This window comes from Dermacentor andersoni, chromosome 11 (assembly GCF_023375885.2).
Source record: "Dermacentor andersoni chromosome 11, qqDerAnde1_hic_scaffold, whole genome shotgun sequence".
NCBI classification, from domain to species: Eukaryota; Metazoa; Arthropoda; class Arachnida; order Ixodida; family Ixodidae; genus Dermacentor; species Dermacentor andersoni.
The window spans coordinates 67,465,221-67,489,161 of record NC_092824.1 but is presented as its reverse complement, the minus strand read 5'-3'; the positions used below and the strand labels follow the sequence as shown (position 1 = coordinate 67,489,161).

The 23,941-nt window shown below is 45.6% G+C and overlaps 1 protein-coding gene across 6 annotated transcripts in view; it reads right to left on the bottom strand.

The window, feature by feature from the left end:
- Nucleotides 1–17,959, bottom strand: part of LOC126517700 (uncharacterized) — a 272,083-nt gene extending 254,124 nt beyond the window's left edge. For 2 of the 6 annotated variants that reach the window (XM_055064509.2, XM_055064512.2), the window contains exons 1-4: nt 17,644–17,934; nt 12,473–12,613; nt 10,344–10,503; nt 7,498–7,616 (exon numbers count right to left, since the gene is read on the bottom strand). In XM_055064509.2, coding sequence (XP_054920484.2) covers nt 7,498–7,616; nt 10,344–10,503; nt 12,473–12,613; nt 17,644–17,747 — 524 coding nt within the window. In that variant the 5' untranslated portion in view covers nt 17,748–17,934. Of the gene's footprint in view, nt 1–7,497; nt 7,617–10,343; nt 10,504–12,472; nt 12,614–17,643 lie in introns of all 6 variants that reach the window. The other 4 variants (XM_055064510.2, XM_072285472.1, XM_055064511.2 and 1 more) reach the window with 4 other exon arrangements.
- Between the last annotated feature and the right edge of the window lie 5,982 nt (nt 17,960–23,941).

Below are 23,941 nucleotides of genomic sequence, written 5' to 3'. Positions count from 1 at the left end.
AGAGGCCCGTGTCCACGTCAGTGAGTTACAAAACTGACTCTTTGCTGGGTGAACCTGTGCCCACAATAATAACTTAGGGACGTGCACACGCAGGCATATTCGAAATCTGCTGCCAAGGTCAAGCGTTTCGGCAGCTTATGGCTCTTGGAAGGGTCCATCGAAATGGTTGGTGCTCGCGTGCCTTCCTCAATGTAAAACACCCTTCGTGTGTGTGTATATATATTACACATACATACATCCAGTTGAAAGCACAACAAGAAATTTCAGTCTGGCGTATTTTGGGACGTTTTTCTGACGTCTGCTGTATGAGGTCCTGTAGATTTTGATCAATATTTAAATAAAATTGACAGAGACCTCTTTAGAGCTATGTAAATTTGTTAGTGAAAAAAAGTAAATAATGAAAGTAAAAAAAAGGAGTTCGTCGCCGGGGATTCGAACTTGCGCCCTGACGATCCCGAACCCAGTATCTTACCACTGTACCCCGCCGAACTTTCTTTTTCTTTATTACATGGAAAAGAAAACTGAAGGTATATTACAGAGCGGACACGACTACACACTCAAAGCTCGGGCAAACACCCACATGCGTCCACCAAGTGCATTTGCAACAAGATTTTGCAGATCGCGGGTTTTTGCCATGGCGATCACACAGTCTTCATCTCCACTGATTGTATAAATCAAGCGTCATGAACATGTCATAGGGAAGACCACCCGTAACCTTAAACAGTATAAACCTGAATAAATATGGAGTGATTTGAATGCCCTTGACAAGCGTCCGTTGTAGAATGCCCCAAAAAGTACAGCGTCCCTACAATCTATGAAACAGTGATCTATGGTCTCGGCACGTGGACAGAGTCAACAGTTTGTTGACCACGGCACTGAGTAGCTCCTCGAATTCAACCAAGCTTTGCCAGGGAGTCTTTCCGAATGTAATTTAAAGAAAAATGTTTTTACTCCAGGAGGTACACACATTTTTCGGACGCGCTTAAGCACATCCTCATATGGTAGGCTTAAATAGGGTGCATGGCACAAAGGATTCGGGAAAATGGAGTCTACCAGTGCCGCAGAAATTGCTTTTCGACTCGCAGCGAGCACGTAGTCCAGGCTGAATCTAACGTTCAAGAAAAGAAATGTGTCAAGACCCTACTCGAGAAAGCCCCAAGGAGCCTGCGAAACATCTTTGGCACGTGATGACACTACTATATTAGGACGATAACGAACTAAACGGAGTTGCAAAATTTCACGCCAAAAACGGATGGTCACTGTCTCGAAAGAAAAACAGGCGAGAAACAATTTGCCCGACGACGAAATGGACTGATGCTAGACCACCACGTTGAGAATGGACGAACAGATTGTTGCGCCGCATCGATTAACAAGTCGAACTCCAAACGCTCCAAATACGCGATACTGTGCCTGAATGCGAATTTGTGAGCAGTGCAGTACTCGCAGCACAAACATAGGACGAGAAGCAAAAAACACGTTGCACACTTCAGCACGTCTGAACATCGACAAATTGCGCCGTCGCCATGAATTCACTTTTCGTTGTATTTTGCCAACTTCTCCCGACCAATGAGCGTTGCTGTTTGTATGCTGTGATAGAGGCACACCAAAATAATGCAATTTTTTTTCAATTGAATGCCTGCGTATTGTGATGGCATTGTGGTACATAATCCTAACAAAAAATGCGAGCTTCTTTGAAGGTTAACGCTTGCACCCGAAGCCGTACAAAAATCTTCTGTAATTGCAAGGGCAGTTTTGGAACTCTTTTTTTATCAGTACAAAGAGAAGTCATGTCTTCTGCATATGCAAGAACCCGAACCTCATTAGTGGGTAATTTAACACTTGGAATTTTTTTTCTTTCAGTATGCTCATACAAAGTGGCTCTAAATACAAGCAGAACAGGAGCGGTGACACAGGGCATCCTTGTTTTACCGATGATACAAGCCTAATCAGATCGGACAGAGAGCCATTCACTATCAGTCTCGTTGAGCCATTAGCATAACATTCTGACACCTCTAAGGAGCAGGGATCCCATATTTATATGCTGTAGTACAGTAAACAGGAATGAGGGATTCACCCAGTCGAACGCCTTAGCCAGATCTGGCTGTACCATTCCTACCTGCACAGTCCCCTCAGCTACACACTCTAGCACTGATCTCGTAACATGAATGTTGGTCCGAATGGACCGGCACCGCCGGTCCATTCGGACGAACATTCATGTATGTTTGATGATTGATGATACGTTTGAGGATTATCGACCAAAGATCTTAGTATGACTTGCAAATGGTTAGCTAATACATTTGCACAGATTTTATAATCCACATTGCATAAGGATAAGGCTGATATCCGTTCACTTTTTTGCAATTTAGTCTCATCAACGCTTTTGGCTATAAGAACGGTGTTCCCTTCGTACATTGGGGCAGTTTGGTACCCTACTTCCAAGGCCTTACGGTATACCTGAAGTAAAAATGGTAAGAGGGAAGGAAAACACTAATAAAATTCGCCAGTAATGCCATCCGGGCCGGGCGTCTTGCCCTTCGCTAACGAATCAATGCATGCAGTTACGTCATTAATGTCAACGTTCTCACTTGTATAGTCATAACCCTACTGATTTAACTGGGGCAGTAACGGTACAAATATTCTGGCAGCATCTGTATCCAATGGCTTATGGGCTCGAAATAGTCTTGTCGAAACCTTAGAAAATAGGCTTGTCACCATTTTTATTGGGGTTTCGAGGTCTAGAATTTTGATTTACCGCAAGAAATAAACACTCAAAAATATCATGGCAGTACACCTTTAAAGCAAATATCATCAACGGGCATCCTACTTTGGTCATCATATCATACCTTTAGCCTTTATTCCTGTCATGAGTGTAGCTAAACCACAAACATCACATGGGATAGCAAATGTGCAGATGCTGCCCTCTTCAGCAGACTGTAATAATCGAATAAGGCACAGCCTATGAATTTATATTTTACTTCGGCGCCCAATAATACTGCACATGCATTCTACTTGCAAAGCTTAAAGAGACAACGTTGCTTTGTATTTAGTTATATGCAGGGGGAAATCTTTCGCCCGCTGCGTAGTCCTAGACGGACCAAGCAATGCTAGACATTATCGGGAACCCTTTTGCCCCATGCTCTGTGGAGGACCAGTTAAAATGTGCAACGATGAGAAACTGCTGTTCTAAAAATTTCTCGTTTTTTTTAAAACACAATATTGAAAAAAAGTCACCTATGTCACATACCTTGCATTTATTCATTGAGCTCGATTACTCCCAGCCGCAAACATCACTTGTCCGAGCAATCAAAACGTATATATGCCAAATTGGCAAAAATTCTTATTAATTTTTAATTACTACTTCATGGCACATATTGCAGTGCAAGAATTTTCCCCTGTTGGTTATCAAGGCGTATCCACTTCTAACAAAGTTTCAAGAAGCAACCAGATCTGAGATACTGATCGCGAAATTGGCGATCAAGTGCATTTTCGTCCGAGTTACGTTTGTGCCTCATTCATCATCATCATCATCGTCAGCCTGGCTACGCGCACTACAGGGAAAAGGCCTCTCCCATACATTTCCAACTGCCCCGGTCATGTAATTATTGTGGCCATATTGTCCCTGCAAATTCATTAATCTCATCCGCCCACCTAACTTTCTGCCGCCCCCTGCTATGCTTCCCTTCCCTTGGAATCCAGTCCGTAACCCTTACTGACCATCGGTTATCTTCCCTCTTCATTACATGTCCTGCCCATGCCCATTTCTTTTTCGTGATTGCAACTAAGATGTCATTGACTCGCGTTTCTTCCCTCACCCAATCTGCTCTTTTCTTATCCCTTAACCTTACACCTATCATTCTGCTTTCCATAGCTCGTTGCGTCGCCGTCAATTTAAGTAGAACCCTTTTCGTAAGCCTCCAGGGTTCTGCTCCGTACGTGAGTACTGGTAAGACGCAGCTGTTATACACTTTTCTCTTGAGGGATAATGACAACCTGCTGTTCATGATCTGAGAATGCGTGCCAAACGCACCCAGCCCATTCTTATTCTTCTGATTATTTCACTCTCACGATCCGGATCTGCGGTCACTACCTGTCTTAAGTAGAGGTATTCCCTTATCACTTCCAGTACCTCACTACCTATGGTAAAGTGCTGTTCTCTTCCGAGACTGTTAAACATTACTTTAGTTTTCTGCAGACTAATTTCTAGACCCACCCTTCTGCTTTGCCTCTCCAGGTCAGTGAGCATGCATTGCAATTGGTCCCCTGAGTTACTAAGCAAAGCAATATCATCAGCGAATCGCAAGTTACTAAGGTATTCTCCATTAACCTTTATCCCAATTCTTCCCAATCCAGGTCTTTGAATACCTCCTGTAAACACGCTGTGAATATTATTGGAGAGATCGTATCTCCCTGCCTGACACCTTTCTTTTTATTGGGAGTTTGTTACTTTCTTTATGGAGGACTGCGGTGGCTGTGGAGCCGCTATAGATACCTTTCAGCATTTTCAGTATTTCAGTATGTGCCTCATTGACTAATAAACATTTTCTATAAAAAAGCAAAAGCAAAAACAGCGCGTTTTTACCACAAGTTTGACGGTGCCTGCCTCGAATGTAGTGCTATGGGTGATGTATGACCGCACATTACAACGGCCATCTTGCTGCTTTATGTAATCAAATAACCTGGAATTGACAGCCATTTCTCCAATACAGAAAAATTTCCATGTAACGGCGCACCCAGAAGAGCGTAAGTAAATATGCCAAGCAGGAGTGCCTGCTTGGCATGCACCTTGCGCTGCTCGGCAGTTGCCATGCAAGGACGCATGAAAGTGCGGTAGCGGTTCTGTCTCCGCCATGGTCGCACACCCCGAACAAACAGTACCGGAGCTCATTTCCAGCCTCACGGGCGCGGGTGAAATTTTTTTGGAGTCTACAAGGGTGCGCAAAAGTGCAGTCTCGCATTTGTGCCTAATGAAGTGCCTGGCGTCGAGACATGGCACGGCGCGCGATGCGTCGTTCTGTGCTCGCATGCATTTCGGTTTTTCCGCGGTTTCTCGTGTTAGCAGAAGGCAAAAATAATGTCGTCTGGCACGCCTTCACGCAGATCCCGCAAGCTTTGAACCCCGCCGGCACTTGTATGCCACAGTGCTCGAGCATTGCGTTCTGTGGGCGCCATGTGAGTTTCCAAAATCAGTTCACTGCTTGTACCGAGGTGGCAAAACTATGCGTTCTGAAGACGGAATCGTCGTTGGCGTCGCTGTGATGTTCTGCATAATGTCGAAGTGTCGACGCTCATCGAGTGAGATGCGGTTGAGTTTTCCTGTGCACGCGTGACAACGTCTTTGGTAATTCAGTCAGTAAGCGAACGTTTGTAGCAGTTTATGCCACTGATCAAATGACTAACCTTACTTGGTATAGTTGTCAAATAATTTGCTATCCCAATCAGTGATTCGCCTGTCGGGACAAACCGACATCTTTCGGCAAGTCCCCGATAGCATTACATAGCCGTTATATGACATGTTTCCCAGTATCCTATGAGGTTTGTACATTATGTGATGTTCACAGTCGGCGAGAGCGCAGATCATGTTCGGGGCAATGCTTGGCGAAAGCGCAACACTTCTGGCTTGAATTTAGGCTGCGCGAAGTATAGCTGAGTTCTCATGTTGTTTTTTTTTCCTCTTTTCAGTTTAGTAGGTCTCCCCGGTGTTATCTGAGTACTGAGTAGCAGCGACACTATTTTCGTGGAAATAAGGAACATGTTATGTCTAACATGCCTGCAAAGTCTAATTCGTGTAGGTAGATACGGGTTTACACAAACAACGTTATATGTACATGATAACGGATTTCTCAGAAGAAATGTAACAGCCAAATTTACATTTGTACAACAGGGGTCCATGTCCTGAGCTGTATGCGGGAATGTTTCGAACTGCGGTTTAGGTACACGATAATAAATTTCCGTATGCAACTATCATAAAGAAATGGTATCGCTAGAATGCAGCTTTGATTCTGCAAGTTATAAAACTTAAAGAGCAACAAAGACACTGGAGGAAGAAAAGGAACATACGCCACACATGCTCAATCACAACTGTGGGTAAGCGTTTGTAGGGCGTTTCTTTTCTTCGTCCAGTATCTTCCTTGCGCTCTACGTTTTCTAAAAATGCAATACAAAGCAGCCTGTCTATCCATCCAATTGCAATGGATTCTGCAAGGTCGCACAATCTGACATCTCTTCTATAAGAAACGCCTTTACCAGAAAGTGACCGGACAGTATCATCATCGTCGCTGCCAATAAATTCAGCCAATGCTATTTTGATAATATGGCAAGATAAGTTCAAATAAATTAGCATTCAAAGAAGCAGGGCGTAGTGTAGTTTTCTTTTTTTTTTTTCATACGGTGACGCGTTATTGCGACTATAGCAAGACTCCCAAACGCAATATACCAGTTCTCATAATTTTCCGAAAAACAAAAACAATGCAGATACCTCGCGAAACATTTATTTCGAGAACATATGCCACAGAATGAAGGCGCAGGAAAACTTAGTCTTGCGTGCAATTTAGGGGTTAAACTCAATTTACGAAACCCTAGTTTTCGTCCCGTTTAGAGGAGTTATATGAAACGATTCGAAACGTTATCCGTTTCCCTAAAAGGAGAAAAAATTTTTACAGATGTCTGATTCACACAGCGTGCACACCCTGCGTTCTAACGAGCAGGGAAGGTAGCGCAGAGTGCCAACGCGCACAGCTGCGGCAGCCCCCCCCCCCCCCCCTTTAGCTCAGCACTTGCACCGATGCCGACTAAGAAGACGTTAACTGCGGCGCAGCTAGTTGCATGCAGCATGCCACACTAGGAACACCCTTCTGCCGGTCTGGTGCTTGTGACGTTGCCCCCTACTGCTGGTGCGGTAGACGACGACTGCAGTCGTCACCTACGCCGGTGCAGTATGAGGCTTTTATTACTCACCTCAACGAGAAGAAGGTCACATTTCCGGCCTAGCGCTCTTGTAGGACAAGATTTTTGCCAATAGGTGGCCCGCAGTTTTAGCGCTCGGTTGTTTCCGCCACAATCTTTCGATTCTGACTGTACGAACTAGCCCAGAAAAAAAAAACTTTTGCTAAGCAGCAATGATCCTGACCTTTTCGTGGCGCCACCCCGCGCGCGGACATATCGAGCGACGAAGAACTGCTGATCTTTTTTTACGTCGACAAAAAGCATTATAAAAATAAAATGCGTAAATTATCAGTATTAAGCTAGCCTCCCTGTGGAGCAAAAGGATAGGAAGTTGGGCGAGTTGGTACGGTAACATTAGATCGGGTTGTACCGCGAAGGGACACGGACACAGGCTAGAAGCAGACGTCCGTCCTTTCTCGTCCTGTCCTGTCCTGTCCTGTCCTGTCCTGTAGCGCTCGTCCTGTCGGCTTCTAGTCTGTGTCCGTGTCCCTTCGCGCTACAACCCAAGATCATGTCCCTGTGGAGATTCAATGGAAATGTTCCGCGGAAGCTCACCTCGCCGTGTCTTGTTGGACGCCGGCACAGCTTGCACCTTGCATTGCGTTGCTGGGGCCGCCCTGCATCTCAGGCAATGGTTGAAGATCTTCCTTCTCGGCCGGAGTCGTGTGCCCCGACTGAGCAGGAGAGTAATACGTGACGTCAAGTTTAAATCAGTTAAAGTAGAAGCATCGGAACAATTGTAACTTCGCCGTTTGAGGGCGTGGTCAGGGCTGCGGAGACGATAGTAGAGGAGGCTATCGGTTCTTGTTCGCCTCGTGTTCAATTTCTAGAAGTAACTATACTGATGCCACTTGAGTGCACTGGCTTCCTTTCCCCGCTTGCTTTTTTGCCAGTAAACTTCTCATTGTTACCGTGAATTATGATGCTGCAGTTGGCATAAACCGCTGAACTGTGATTGCATTGCAATCGTTCATACATTCGCAAGCACTGACGGAGTGGTAACGGTGTTACTGGCGGAGTACTAAATGGTAAAGCTTGTCAACAAACTACCATTATTAACACATATTCCGCCTCCTCATCACATTGGGTTAGATCATCTGTGTTGTGCACTACCCGCGAGAGTTGAGAAAGAATAAAGGTGCTCTTGTTTGAGGAAAATGCAAAGAAAAAATAAAACGGCTAATGCATTTAAGTGGCAGTATTGGCCGGCTCAATAGAAATGCAAAACAGAAAAAAAAAACAAAGAACAGTCTCTCATTCTCGTCTTCGCCGTGCAGAAGATGTCTTCCGATGTCACATTCAGTGAAATAGGCAGCGTGAGCACTTTAACGTTCACATCGCGCGCGTCTGTGCAGGTGCTTATTGCGATAGAAATTATATGAACACTCCCGGCAACTTTGGACACTCCAGTCATCGGCATCGCCGTTTCCGTGATGTTCCGTATAAAGTACAAGTTCGATAATATTGCGGCCCCATACCATGTGCTGTGGGTTGGAGTGAAAGCATGCAAGGGTAAGCCGAGTAACATGGTGGCTCAATCCTACGCTCACAAGGTAGGAAGGACGGAAGGAAGACGGGGAGGAAGCGCCGTCTTCAATCACGTGCAAGGCAGCAGGGGGCGTTCTACTCCGGCGGCGGCTGCTTAAAGCGCGGCTAAACGCGGCAGTTTGGGCCGTATCTTGAAAACTATCTGTCGTGCGTACACAGTACAGGCCCACTGAGTTTTAGTGCACTCTTAAACAAAATTACACCTTTTCGGTCGTATCTTGCCGCAAAACAACAATCGTCATCTGTCTCGTCCGCATTTCCTTTCTTTAACGCCGCGAGCCCGGTCCTTCCAAGTCACGAACGGCATGCGCGTTGTCAGCATGAAAGGGCATTCTCGACAGGAAAGTAGCGAGCGCAGCGTTTTCAGGAAAGGAAACGCAAGCAAGGCAGATGACGATCATTGTTGTGGTGCAAAACACGACCCAAAGGGTCTGCATTTGTCTAACAGTGTGGCTTCCTGTGCGCTTTCTTCTTGTCGCTTAGTTCGCGTTGAAGCGAGACTCAGCACGAAGAGCTATTCGCTCGCTGCTGCTTCCGCTAATCCTCATGCCAGCGTTTTGACGCCATGTTTCCGCGGTCATCAAGTGAGATGGATTCATATTTGCCTGTGCGTGCGTTCCACCGTGTTTGCTAATTAGTAAACGAACATATACCGAAATTTATATGGCAGATCTTCATTTTGTGTAATTTTTGGACTACTATTTCTAGAAATACTTCGCGAAACTGCGACACTCTTTGTCGATACTTTGAGAAATGTGATCACCTACTTACTACTGAGATACTCAATTTAATCAAGCGTGCTTCTATATCAATCTCGATTGAATAAAGTACATATTTTCATGCAAGATAACCTCGTTTTAGAGGAAAACAGTTAAACCTTGAGGAGTGCAGACTTATCGTCCCAGAACACGAAATGAATAGAAGCAGGAAGTCGTAGATGTCAGGTCGCCAAGTGCGCTATAATATGAAGGACACGCTGCTACTGGCAAACCCACTGTTTCTATTTGAACGCCATTAATTTCCTGTTGTGCTGTGAATTTCACACTTAAATGAGGATTTTCTATTGGTAAGGTGGCACAACATTCAGTTGCTTCAGATAACCAAATCTGTATCAGTTTTCAAAGCTTTAGTTGTGCAAAATGAAGCAACTATTGCGTACGTAGGCAATGAAGGTTCGATAATATCGGCGTTGCATTTCATGGAATGTCGAAAATCATAACTGCGTCAAAAGTGTCATTTCCTTTATTACGGCTAAAAATATCTCGCTAAAGATCGCATATGATCCGGAAAGTGTACAATCCTCATCACAAACACGTCTAGAGCATCAATAATTAAGCCTGTATACTGCAAGAGAACTAGCCACAATGGCTCACAAACAGTATTCCTTGAGATAACCGCCGTAAACATCTTGTACGTGTCCTTTATTCAGCCGTAGGCATGAATGAGAACAATTTCCCACTTGTGTTTGTGAATAAGTTAGTAATTTGCCCGAATATTCCGGCCCAAGTCATCGGCTCTGCGATATTAAGCGACATACCACGGCGTCATTGAGGTATACTTCAAAAACGTTCTCGCGAGACTTTTTGTTACACTGGTGCCAAGGTCACGGCCACATGCGGTGCACTGGGCAACGTGCCAGTACAGTCGTTGCTTCGAACTATATATGCAAGCATAGAGAGGTGGAACTTGAACGACTGCGGCGGAATGGCGCTTACGCATATGGCTCGTCAGCCCTCCTTAGCACAGAAAATTCGCTGTCTCACAAGTCACACCGAAATGGTTCTTTCCTCCTCTGTTTTCGGTAATGTATCTACAGGGTGCGGTAATCTTTTTTAAACAAATTTAACACGTACCTGGCTTGGAATGTTTTCCTTATTCTCGTGACCGGCGTTGTGCCTTTGGAAAGTGTCCATGTCAGTGAACGCAGCACCACACAGATGGCACACGATGGCTGTATTCTGAATCTGGTTCCATTCCTTGTCGCTTGCTGGTTCCCGGGTTTTTCCAGGAATTCTGCGGCAATACAGACACCGAGCACCATTATGAACATTTTTACTACCCTGAAGTGGCCGAATCTGAAATTATGCAGTTCGGTGAAGAACGTACATGCTCCTCAGTGGTAACCGTTTTGCAGGGAATACATTAGTAGCAAATAGCGCCGTTGCTGTCCGATCATTCATTTGGAGTCGTGTAACACGCGCCTTGTTTGCTGAAGTTGGGAAACGACGATGTTGCAATATGCCATGCTCCGAGTCCGCGGCATCGAGCCATGCTACACGAAACTGATGGGAGAACAGAGTTCTTTCCCACACGCGGGTCACAGCTGCTGAAAATTGACTGCAAGCCCGCATAAAAAACATTTTAGGCTATCTAAAATTTTGGGTTTATTATTCGGAAGTACAGGTAAAAGGAGTCAGCTATTAGAGATCCATTTCGTTCTCGATATCTCGCTTTCGCGCACTCGTCTGATAATGTAGACATCAAAGCGCTCACAGTCCAAGCATCTTTATTATGATAGCAATTATATGGACACTCCTGGCACATTTCTGCCGTCGCCGTGAGGTTCCGTATAAGTGAGAGTGTGTGAGCGGGAGCCGGCGAACGCGGTACAATCTCGCGTGCGTGAGCGAGGACCGCGGCCCCCCGGATGGGGATGCGTGCCCTCTCCGGTGGCGTGCGAGGCAGGGGGGGGGTGAGGCGAGGGAGGAGGGGCGTTCTTCTCCGGCGGCTGCTACGGCGCCTCGGTGTCCTCGCCCGCGCTTCCTGCAAAGTGGATACAACCGCGGCGTGTACTACAGCGTTGACCACGCGATTCGGGGGGCCAACGCCGTATCCGGCGCTGGTGATTTATTTCAAGTATCTGTACGGCTTTCTTATGAATCAGAATGCTTGGTAATGATTGTACTTGCTCCACACAGCCTAGTAAGAAAGAGCGAGAGACTGGGATGGAAAAGGCTGGCAGGTTAACCAAAGGATATTCTAGTTTACTAGCTTGCAGTGAGGCAAGGCCGAGGGGTAAAAGAAAAACAGAAAGGATAGCAGAGAAATAAGAGAAATACGTGATCAAAATTAGAGGAGGTGAGAAACGACTACGAGAGGTATGTCGATAGGGTGTTCCAGCTAACCTTAGCCAAGCTGTTCAACGAAAGAAGAAAGAAAAAAACATGGCGCGAGATGCAACTTTAATATCAACGTGTTCGGTTTTCAGAAGTCTAAAACAGAACACCAGTCGGTTTTGAAATCTTATCTTGCACCGTGCTTTTACTCCTTTTGTTGAACAGCTTGGCTAACGTGGGCTGTGACACGCGCTAAAATAGGCCTCGGCAAGCTCGAAAGTCGGGCTAGTTGGAATGGTCGTACCGGCATACGAGAGTGACGCATAAAAAACACAGGGAGAAGGAAACCGCACGAGGAGCGCTTGTGCTGCGATTCTCCTTTCCCTGCGTTTTGTCTGTTTCGCTCTCGTATACCAATGGCGTAATACGCCACTCTAACGTGATCACTTTTATAGTGCCTTGACCTACTTGGTGTGACGACTGTTTAGTAGGCGTTCGAGGATTGCCTGTTCCGGAAGTGGTCGGTCGTCAATACGGGCCAGCACGGTCTACGGCGACTCCCCGTGTGCGCTCTATCGAGTATCGTGGCAATGCGGAACCTATCAAACATACTATTTGCCGGAAAGCATATAGATATCATCGTAACCACGGCTCCAGCATTGAGATGAACACGTGTATTCAGCAAGGTAACCTACCGTACAGCTCACGTAGAACATTTTTTTTTTTTTTAGATAACCAGGCTAAACATTTTTGCCCAACACTATTCTTCAGCTGCCGTCCACTGATTTCCATTCCGAGGAAGTTTACAGCTACACACTCTACACACAAAGGGCTTTTCTCTTTTGCGTATGCGGTAATGTATCCTGAAGTCGTAAACGTTTTGTGAACGATACTCAATAATGAGAATAACGGTATAAAAACTTTACCGAGTCGTGTGGGTGGTCATGTGATCTTGGAAGGCTTCCGCAAAAGCGAAGGCAACCCCGCAATCAAAGCACACGAGGTTGTTGTAAGCAGCCTGGCTCTCTTGTTGGCTCAGCGGCAGTTCCCTGGCATCTTCAGGGTTCCTGCGAGAGTATGCATACCGAGCACAAATAAAGTTTAGCTGAGAAGGAAAATCATTCTGTTGTAGGCAAAGACAAGGTTTACTGCTTTTATTTATAACGTCTTAATTGTACAATATACACATTATAGAAGACTGATTAGACCAATATCCACAGGCAATAATGCGGCTTAGAGTTCAGGTGCATTCAGACAGGTAATGCGAACTAAAGAGGTATCATTTGTTGCTTTTTTTAATACGTACTCCACTACATTAAAAATACAATATGGGAGTCTTGAAACATAAATTAGAAGTAAAAATAAGCTGGTTTGTATCGCCTTGAAGCGCGCAGAATCCGCACCAGCTAACAATGCTCCTGGATGTATCAGGCTTGGCTAACGTCTGTAAACTGAACAAATATACATGATAGTACGATGCAGAAGCAAGAAAGGACACGTGATTTCACCATGCGCCGCACCTGCACAGTGAGGGAGCGAACCCGCATTGGCCGCCGTCGTTGCCGGCTGCGTCTGCTGTCGTCTGGACTAAATACAACGGAGCGGCAGTTGTGGCGAGAAAAACACGCGAATTCACGCCATGGTAGCCTCGGTGGTGTGTAGGAACCGGATTGTGCATTGCAGAGGTGTATCCTTGCAACATTTGCAACTCCAACGAAAACGAGAAGAGTGGGAAGACCACGCATTGTGCACATGGCCGAAGAACAAGCCGAGTACGAGGGGAGGCGTCGACAGCGACAACGTGCCCATGCGAAAGCGAAGAATGCGGCCACTGAGTTTGCCTCCGAAGAGGTGACTTTGCCTCCTTATTTAAGCGCTAAGGTTTAAAGTTGTAGCATCATCGTTCCATTCGACAACTACTACAAGGTCATTTGTGTACAAAGGCAAAATTATAGCAACCGTCATCGCCTTCCATCGCTACCACGTGCTTCGCCCTTTCCTTCTTTCAAGCAGAAATCAAAATGCTGCTTTCGTCTTCTTTTTCGTGGCCTTAGACGCTTTATCGCTTCGGCAATGCTCGGTCAACAGCATGCATTTGCACCGCCATTCGATAAGAGCCCCATGCTCAGATACCTACACAAGACATAACACCTTGTCGCGGGCCAGTCCCGCTGCAGCCGACCTTGTTATTCCTTCGCACGCTTGAGAGCAGCACAATAAGAGCGTGCCAGCACCCCGTCACGTGGTATTTTTTCATATTTCGCGGGCTTTTTCTTTGGAACGCAGAAAAATTGACCACGTGGGATATATCGTGTTGGAAACAATTTTAGAGGTTTCTCAAGGTGCTCTACAACTTTGCGTATCACACTTGGGGCGTGCAGCCAATACTTAGAATGTTGATTAATTAAACATAACTAATCCGTTAGGTAAAGGGAAAATAAAAGAATAGCCTGAGTAACTCTAGACCAACATTATGCATTCGGTTCAACACGCGTCCGGATGGCCTTTCATTTTTAAAACTTTGGCTCAAATTATGTCGCAGAACCTGCATATGAAAAAGCACTGCATAAGTGGAGGTCTGTTTGCAGCGACTGTTCTAAATCGCGCACACGCGTCATGCACGCGCTTTTTGTCACAATCTGCCGATTAACGAGGCAGTCGCGCCACAATTCGCTCCCTTTGCAACGTACCGCACGGGACAGTTTGTCCGCTCCAGCCAATATACCGCGAAGTGAAAAGCATTCGGGTGTATCGTAATTGTCGGTGAACATTCTCTTGAACGTCTTCGTGCTTTCTGTATCACACCGTGAAACATATTTTGTGCCTGACTGACAGAATGTGTAATCCCATACTACAACGGCCGTCTTGCCGCTTTATATAAAGCGGCAAGACGGCCGTTGTAGTATGGGATTACACATTCTGTCAATAACCTGTGACTGACCACCATTTTCCAATCTAGAAAAATTTCTATCGAGAGCCCCACTCGGAAGAGCGTAAGCAAATAGACGTTTAGAAGCGTGATCATTTTGTTGCCCTGCACGGCCACGCACATATTGGGTAGCATATAAATACTGGGCCTTTTTTTCTAATAAAATATGCATAGTGCACCAGCGAGCTTTTTCAAGCCCATATGAAGCTAAGCTTTCATGACGCAGCTATAAAATTTCATCTTTTGAAAGCCTTTTGCAGCATAATAATGCACTTGCTTGACAAAATCAGCAAGACACAGACAACCCGACCACATGACACGGAAACCCCGACCACATGACCACTGTAATCGAGATCATCAAACTTTACAGCGCATCAGTTCCGCGATCAACCAAATTTAATATCGCTCGCCGTGGCCGCCTAGAGAATTGGGTGTTGCACTGCTAAGACAGAGGTTGCGTGATCAAATCCTGGAAGCTGCATCCGCATGTTGATATGGGCCTGATAACACCCGTGTTCCGTGGCGTGCAATTTAAGAACCCCTGGTGGTCAAAAGTGACCCGCAGTCCAACACTGCGACGTGCCTGATAATCACATCGTGGTTTTGGACGTAACTCCCAGAATTTAACTTAAGATTAGGTTTAGTATGGCCCTACCTGCGGAACTGGCCCACCATACTTGGCAATAAATTGGCCGGATAAGCGCGTGATACCCCAAGACATTGAAAGCTTCGTTTTTGTAGTGGACAGCACTCAGAGCCCCGCGGTGAAAGAAGAAGAGACAGGACTAGCACAATCAGGTATATTTTCTCGTTTTTTGTGTGGAGAAACGTTTACTTTTTAAGTCCGACGTTCAAATTGTTAACTCCCTTGTTTTTATACACGTAATTTAACCGCCTGATTCATGGTCAATCCCCCACTGTGGGTATGTGCCACAGCCACTCAGGACAACAACATATTCTCGTCGACTCGGGGACGGAGAAACTGCGCCTAGATGTGGACGAAGCAGCGTTCACAGTCTAAGGGCCAGAAATCGGGAAGTTTCACTGCGGCGACGGAAGACAAGGACGTCCTTCGAGACGTCCTTGTTCGGCGGCCGGTTCCGTGGCGTCCAGAAGAAACTTTGTAGACGTATACAGTTGCGATGTGGTATCACGTCCGGGTCGCCAACTTCTAGGAACAGAAGGCCCACAAAGAATCGCCATTTATTAAACAGATCACTGTGTTGATGTCCTCTACATCACCGACCACGTCACGAAAGTTCGCTATCTTGTAGACACTGGTGCGGAAATTTGTTTCATTCCCCCTACTTTTCAAGACCGCAGAAGACATCGCCATGACACGTCTTTTCTCGCTGCCGTCAACGGTTTCAGCATTAAAACGTAGGCCAGAAATCTGTCACTCTTGACCTTGGTCGACGACGCCCTCTTCGATGGCTATTCACCCTCATTCACGTCTGCGGGCCAATCTACGTCGCTGATTTTCTTTGGAAGCTTAACCTTCTCGTCGACCTTCGCAACTGCCACAAAGTGACGATTACCGATAGGTGCCCTCACATCCACAATTTCACCGCATTGATTCATGGGTGCTGCATCTTCAGTAAGCTGGATCTAGTAAATACTACCATCAGATTCCTGTCGAGCCTTCAGACATTCCTAAAGCCGCAATCATTACCCCTTTTAGCATGTTTTAGCACGTGCGCATGCCATTCGGCCTCGGTGATGCCGTTCAAACATTTCAGTGGTTCGTCGATCAAATACTCCGTGGCCTGACTTGTTGCTTTGGCTATTTAGACGGCATTCTTGTACTCAGTCGCTCTGCTGCGGAACACGAATCAGACCGACGTAAAGTGTTTGAACGCCTTCGTCAATACGACCTGGTTGTAAACATATCGAAGAGTGAGTTTGGCGTTGCTTCTTTTGATTTCCAGGGGCATCGAGTAGACGAACATGGCATCCAACCCGTCCCATCTCGTGTTCAAGCCATTAAAGATTTCCCACGTCCGTCTTCCACCAAGCAATTACGGGAATTTCTGGGCCTCATCAATTTCATTCTTTTTGATTCCTCGTTGTGCTTCAATTTTGCAGCCTCTTCACTCTCCAGCACATCACGAGCTAGCACGCCTATATTGTGGTCAAATGCTGCTGAATATGCTCTTATCTCTCCCATGAATGAATGCCCTTGCTACCTCTACTCTACTGGCACACCCACAACCAGACGCTCCAATGTCCGTTTTGGTAGACGCCTCTGACATAGCTGGTGGCGCCGTGTTGCGACAACTGGTCGGCAAGGCATGGCAGCCTAAATCTTTCTTTTCAAGGAAGCTGACATCGCAACAAACCACTACAGCCCTTACGGTCGAAAATTGCTAGCACTCTACCTCGCAGTCGACCACTTCCGTCACAACCTCAAAGGGCATCAGTTCTTTATTCTCACCTACCATCAACCACTCATTTATGCTATTATCTTCAACAGTTCTTCGCACACTCCACGCGAGATTCATTAGGGTGCGTATATCTCCGAATTCACTACTGATGTTTGTCATATGTGTGGTGCCGATAATCCGGTCACTGACGCTCTGTCACGGATTCGTATAAATGCAAGCCAAGTAAATAATTCCGGCATTGACTTCGTCCGCCTCTCTACCGTTAAACACACAGACCGTCAACTTCAAACACTCCGGACTGCCAACGATTATAGCATATAGTGGACATTACTCGTAGGGCCCCGCGGTGGAAGTAGAGACTGGACAAGCACCATCAGATATATAAGTTCGACAATGGTAGCGGCGATATCAACGCAGTCGTCTGTTTCATAACACGTAATTCTTTTTGGGCCTTGTGTTCCTACAGTTTTATTAAAAGAATAGGACACTCTAGACAGCGTTTGATCCGTAAACAACGCTAGGTAGGGCGTGTTTGTTGATTAATTTCGTAGGCGCTAGAGCTGGCACACCGGCCCACGTGCTGGGGCTACATGGATGCAAATTTAATGTCGCCATGGTCTCATGTTTGAGCCGTATTCGCCAAGACAACACAGAAGCCACGCTGAGCAAAGTGCATAAGAGCTCGCCTAGAAAGGTTCGCCGTGAAAGAACCTAACCATAACCTGCTTGGGACGGCGTGTCTAGCTTTGACATTATTCAAAGTAAATGTTCAATGGAAGCTCACCTGCCATTGTCCAGATCAGTTGCTGGTGTGCTCGTAACCTGGTCACCGTTGCAGCGGCCGCCCGACATCGTAAAGCAGGGTCGAGTTGTTTCTTCTCCGGCCATGTTCACCCTCACACGAACTGTACTACAGCCAGTTACTTCCGAGGGCACGCTAGTGGAGGCGCGGCCAAATTTGACGCAATCTACGAATGCTTGTCAAGGCGCATTCCCGCCCCCTCTGTCCAAGCCAGCGCCTGGTGTCGAAACATCACCCTGCGCATGCGCATCCTTTCTCACTAGTGTGCCTAACAATACGACTCTCTTGCTTCATGGGAAGTTGATCAAACGTAGTTTTGCACATGCTCGCAGATGCCGTCATATCTTTGTCACGTCCTGTATGCCCATATTTCATAGTTCTCGAGCATAGCATACAGGGAAGGCTTGTCAGCTGCAAACAAAACCGCACCCTACTGATGCGAGCATGAGATACTCCAGCACAATTTCTGCCTTTTGTGCCATAATGAACATCCAAATCCAACGGATGGGTTCTAATCAAAGTGGAATGAAGCTTTAAGGAAGTAGTTAACAAATACTTCACATTTAACCACAATGCGTACCATAGCGTTTTTTTTTTTTTTTTCATCTTATGCAACGCGTAATCTGAGGCTGTGTTTATGCTTGTCTACCACAGAAGTTACCACTTTCGCCTCTAGCAATTGATTTGTTTGAGGCACTACAGCGTTCACAAGCTGTGTCAGGCAAATCTTGCATCCACCTAATGTGGTGTTGAGTTGAAGGAAAAGAAAACCTGAGCGTGTTACACTATGGCTAACCAGCAACGGTTAGAAACACAAAGGATGAAGAAGGATGAGCGGGAGGGGGGCGGCGGCTGTTCTTGCACAGCGTTGCTAAACATAGATATATATATATATATATATATATATATATATATATATATATATATATATATATATATATATATATATATATATATATATAATATTGGCTCCCACCGCGTACCGCCGCCAAGATTTTTAATATATCCCGAGCAGTGATGTAAAAATTACCAGCCAGGAATTCCTTGGATATGCATCGACAAACATTTATAATAAAAAGCAAACAAGAAAATATGTTCACTACTGGCAAGCAGGAACAGGAGCTACTGCAGAAGCACGTTAATTAGTCTTAGATATGACACGTTTTATTTAACGGAACCCATTCGCGTTTGTTATCTTGTGAAACTGAGTTGTACGCAAAATTTTAGCATGATGTTCTTTTCATCAATTGTTCCTAATTTGTTCTATTTACTTAGTTCAGCCTTTGTAATTAGGTACTTTACAAACCGCGACACATAAAATATAACGATTAAGCTATTCATAAGACGAAAATAACCTTAAGATAAAAAAAAATTTGCTTGCTTAGCGAGCACTGTCTAAGAAGGGATTTTCTATTTAAAGTTACGGAATGTTGTAGCACGGCATTAGGGTAAGTACAATGAAATTACGAACTCGAGCAATAAACCAGACTACAAAACAGAGAGGATCGGGAACACCACTTACTATTAACTAAATGTTTTTAAACACAAGCAGGACTTATACAGCAACGCAAGGGAAGTAAAGCTTTAGGGAAACAAAAAAATCTTGTCGGGAAAAGGTTAATCTGTTCGCTTTTGTCCTTTTTCGGATCAGGCAATACACAGCATCGCAACGCAGGAACCACCCCTCAGGAAAACTGCCACGGCCTATAGGATAACACAAGTGTTTCTGTCAGTCTTTCTGTTTTGTTGTTGTTGCTGCTGCTGAAGGCAGCAGCAACAACAACAACACAAGGGGGCGCTGTTCAGAAGGGGGCGCGGCAACCACAGCTGCGGCAATATGCCACTTGGAAGCCTGTTACAGCACAGACATTCACGTACTGCCTCGCTCTTTCATCCCTACACCGACCTGTGTGGCCTATCCAGCAGACACAGTGTGAGATGGGCAAGCTGCAGGTCACACCCTGTTCGCACTCGGTGTATTTCTTTCGCAGCGCGCGGCTGGAAAGCAGGCATGCAGACGATCGTCCTCAGGCATGAGTTGTGGGAAATCTATGGTAAGACCATCTGTAGAGCCCACAAATTGAGGGCTGGGAAACCTTTGGCTAGACCTAAACACTTGAAAAAAGCAAATGATCCTACAAGTCTGGTGTGAAGAGTTTTCACGTCCTTTAATGTACTCTACACTGGGTACAATATACCACCTTTGTCAATAACAAGCAATTGCAAGCAATTTTCTAGGCCTAATGCCATGGTGACTTCTTGTGAATGAAATAGCCGACAGTAGATTAGAAAGGCTTCAAGTTAAAATTGCTTGATAAATAGTGTTGTGAATATGAATAGAAATCGCTTATAGTAGGTTGGGAATGTTTTGCGCATGCGTTGTCAGTATTCTTGCAGAATATGTGTTTAGACATAAATGAAGAAAACAAGATGTGCAGGCGGAGCAGTAGCCAAGACGAGATGAAACAAAATTTATAATCTTTTTCTTCTCATTCTTATCGTCTGACTATATTTTTGGACGCTTTCAGTGTGGCAGCACAACTCACAAGCAAATTACCGGATCCTGGTCTGGCCATAGTGGATGATCGGGAAGTGCATATTACGTCTCAGGTTTACCGACGGAAAGGTTGTCCAGGTCTACGCGTCGACGCCCGGTATAGGTTCCACTCGGGCCATCTCATAGGTGACGTATATGGGAGCTGGCGAAAAAGGTGGCAGCGGTCATCGTAACGGTGTGCTAGCTTAACTACGAAACCAAATATAGAAGCACTGTTCAAAGCAGCACCAGGTTGTCCGTGGGGCGGTGATGGCAGCAAAGTATTTTCATGTTGCACATTTTTGTTGCACAAACACGAGAACGCAAACTGTCACTGTGTCTGGCGGCATCGTGGTACACTGCTAGAGGTGGGAGGATGTTCACTTTGCGAAGCTGCCGTCACAAATTTAGGCGCCCGAAGACTAAACCACTAGCACGCCCTATTCAAGCGTGCAAGAAGTACTTGGCAATTTCAAGGGTGTCATTCAATGACAAAGCGCCTTTCGCAGCTCGAACGAAAGCAGATCGATAAAATATGAGTCGTTTCGTTTTTATTGGATGGCCGCGCTTACAATTTTCCAATAGAAGGACAGCTGCAAATATTCTGCTGATAGCTAAGGTGAGTCCTAAGACATACATTCAACTCATAATCAAAACTCATCATAAGCTGCAATGAATGTAAAGATCCAGCGCGTGCCGTAGCACAGATTAACTTGACTGATTTTAGTCCTAATCTGTGAGTTTAACACTAAGTAGGCCCGTGAACGTGAGCTTACAAGCAAATAGCAAAAATAAAAATGAAAAACAACCAAAGAAAGGTCGCGACACAATACGAATCATTCCTCGGTGGGAGTTTTGCGAGCGCTGTTTCTTCTTAATAGGTATAACCAACAAAGCTAAATACGTGTTATTGTTAAGACTGATGGACTTGCAATCCACTATTAGCTCCGCGATGCACTAAAGAAATAGTTGAGTCAATTTACGCGCATAAAATTCAGGTTAGCGTCATTAGCCTCCTTCATTTCGATCGCAACTGTTAACTCATTTAATAGGAAGAACTGTGCAAAGTGGGAGTGGAAGTGTGTAAACACGTATAAGAATGGCTGCGTGGCCTCTCCTATTTTTTTAAGTAATATATAGACCAAGCCAAATTGCGTTAGAGATATCATTACTGTAGGTGCATCCACAGTGTAACCGTGCACTCTTACTGACACCACCAAAGCCTAACACCTCAAAAAGGGCTTATTTTTCTGCCCGAAGTTTGTCTTTTGCATTCAAAGAAATTTAAGTCTGCGCTATTGGTTCCGTGTCATGGGGGTTCTGCTTGCAATTTTATACAACGGTAATTTTTTTTATTTCAAACTCACTTGGTCTTTGTTCTACGGTGTTATGTAGCTCTCATTATATGCGTGGCATCTTCAAGTTAACCTCCTAAGCTGTTAACTGGGGCTATAAGCATTGCGCATGGTGTGCCTTTGTCGGTTACAGTTGTGTTTAACGAATTTTCACGAGACATGTATTTGTTGCTGCGGGATAGATACTCACGGCTCGATGTGTTGCACAGGACCACCTTGTCAAGTAATTTGTTTCTTGGGGATAAATGATGTCCAAAAAAGGTCAAGTGATGCATTCAGTTACTATATATGGAAAAAAAGAAGGCACGTATTTTACGAAGATTCTACAAGGGCTCCGAGCTTGAAGGTTGAGGACAATCGAATAATTGTGTTCGGACAGTTACATCTCCTTATACTAACGTCTGTGGAATATTCCACAAGCTCAACCACCAATCCGTTGGTGCACGCAGGTAATATATAGCCGACTTCGCCCGTACATCATAGCACTCTTCTTATCTAAGGGACAATTTGACAGACGTTTGATGATGCAACTTCTTTAGCGACAGTGCATCACTCGCTGTATTAGTGTTCTAACCGGGGACGTAGAAAGCATCTTGTTGTTTTGTTTCGAAACCAAATACACGCACACTCGAGGCGCTTTTATGACGTCATCGTTGCCGCCGGCGTTAGCGTTGCAGTAATAGATGCCGTTGCAGGGGGTTGATGTAGCGCCAGATGCTGATGTAGCGCTAAAGGTCGTAAATAAAATTCTGTGCGCAAAATCGGGGACCCTGCCACGGTTGAAATTTATCCAAAGGTAAGTGGCCTGGTGGGCATTGGGGCCCCACCGTAAAGCGACAAATGAAGCACTGTGAAGTCACAAAGGTTGGGCTTCTATTGAAACCTGAGAAACGCAGAGGAAAATATTGGTTTTAGAGACACACTCAGAAACATGGATGAACAGAAAGGCGTGGCTGAAGAGCACAAATGACGGTGCCTCGAAAGCGCGGACAGGGACTGGAGAAATAGGGCAATAAAGTTAGCAACCAAGTACAGGGGAATCGAAAGCGTGAGTACACAACCAGGAGACTTAAAAAGAAGGAAAGCCAGAAACAGACAGAAAATTGGATGCGTAGGATGAAGGCAAACGAGACGACGGATATTTACAAATGCATAAACAAAGAAATCGGGAGGGTGAAATCTCTGCCACAAGACAATCGGCAATGCGTTGCAATTTGAGACCCGAGCTGGCTACCCGAGTGCATAACCAGCAGCAGCAAATATTCGCGACAGGTCGAGGCATGTGTCTGACGCGGCAAAAGTCTCGAAATGATCCGTTACATCGTAACTGAATACCGAGGTTTTAACCCTGTAGAGCCAATACAAAATGTCCAACTTGCCGACGCTCAATTGTTTCAATGCGAACGCAACCATTACCTGGTAAGCAGCCCGGATTAAGGAAAAGATGTTTGTATTATGGCTGATTGAAAAGAAGGCAGGAAAAAATATCCAATGAAAAGTAGTCTTTAGAGGAGTGGGTACCTCTAGAGTACCGGCATATACGGGTTAATAAATAAAAGATCAAGCAGAGATACGCAGCAGCCAGATTACGAAACCTGGTCAGACCAAACAGGCTAGATGACTGTCGCCGACCCGTTACGAGGGGCATGCCGATAAAAAAACTACCAATATGCCGACCAAATGTGGGATAGCATTTGCGGCCCAGGAATAGAGTTGTGTTCTCCAGGTACGCGCGCAATTCGTTTGCCTGCAAAAGCAACGAAGGCTAGCGGACGCAGTCACCGTGTTACTTAATCTGTTGCTTAATCTGGCCCCATCGAATTGCGGCCGCAGTGGCCGGGATTCGATCCCGCGACCTTGTGCTCAGCAGCCTAACACCATAGCCACTGAGCAACCCCGGCGGGTCATATCCAGGGCAATATTCTTGCTTCAGCTGCGCTGCTATCAGCTCAAAGCTCTCACAGGCTGTAGGCCGTTCTAAGCAGCAGCGTTCAAGCAACTTCGTGATGCATACACATGTCTAAGGGAAGAGACAATGACCTTCAACTTAAATTTTTGTAGTACGGGGGGGGGGGGGGGGGGCTTGCTGACGAAATAAGATGCTTTTCTTACGGCCACACCTCGTACGCAACCGCTATTTGTCACCAGTAATGTCGCTTGTCGTGTTTCTCATCACGCCAGCTTCGTTACGAACTTTCACAGTATTACCCAACCTCGCTATCGCTTTTTTTATGCTTCTTAGAGGTGAAGCAGCGATTTTGTTTCTATTGGAGCAGACTTGCTCTAAAACCACGATGTCATAAAGACACGAAAGGAATGCCCAAAGGAGCGCTAACTCTGGTTAAGGAAGAACGAAGATAAAAACGCCTGAAAGTAGCAGGTATCAGGG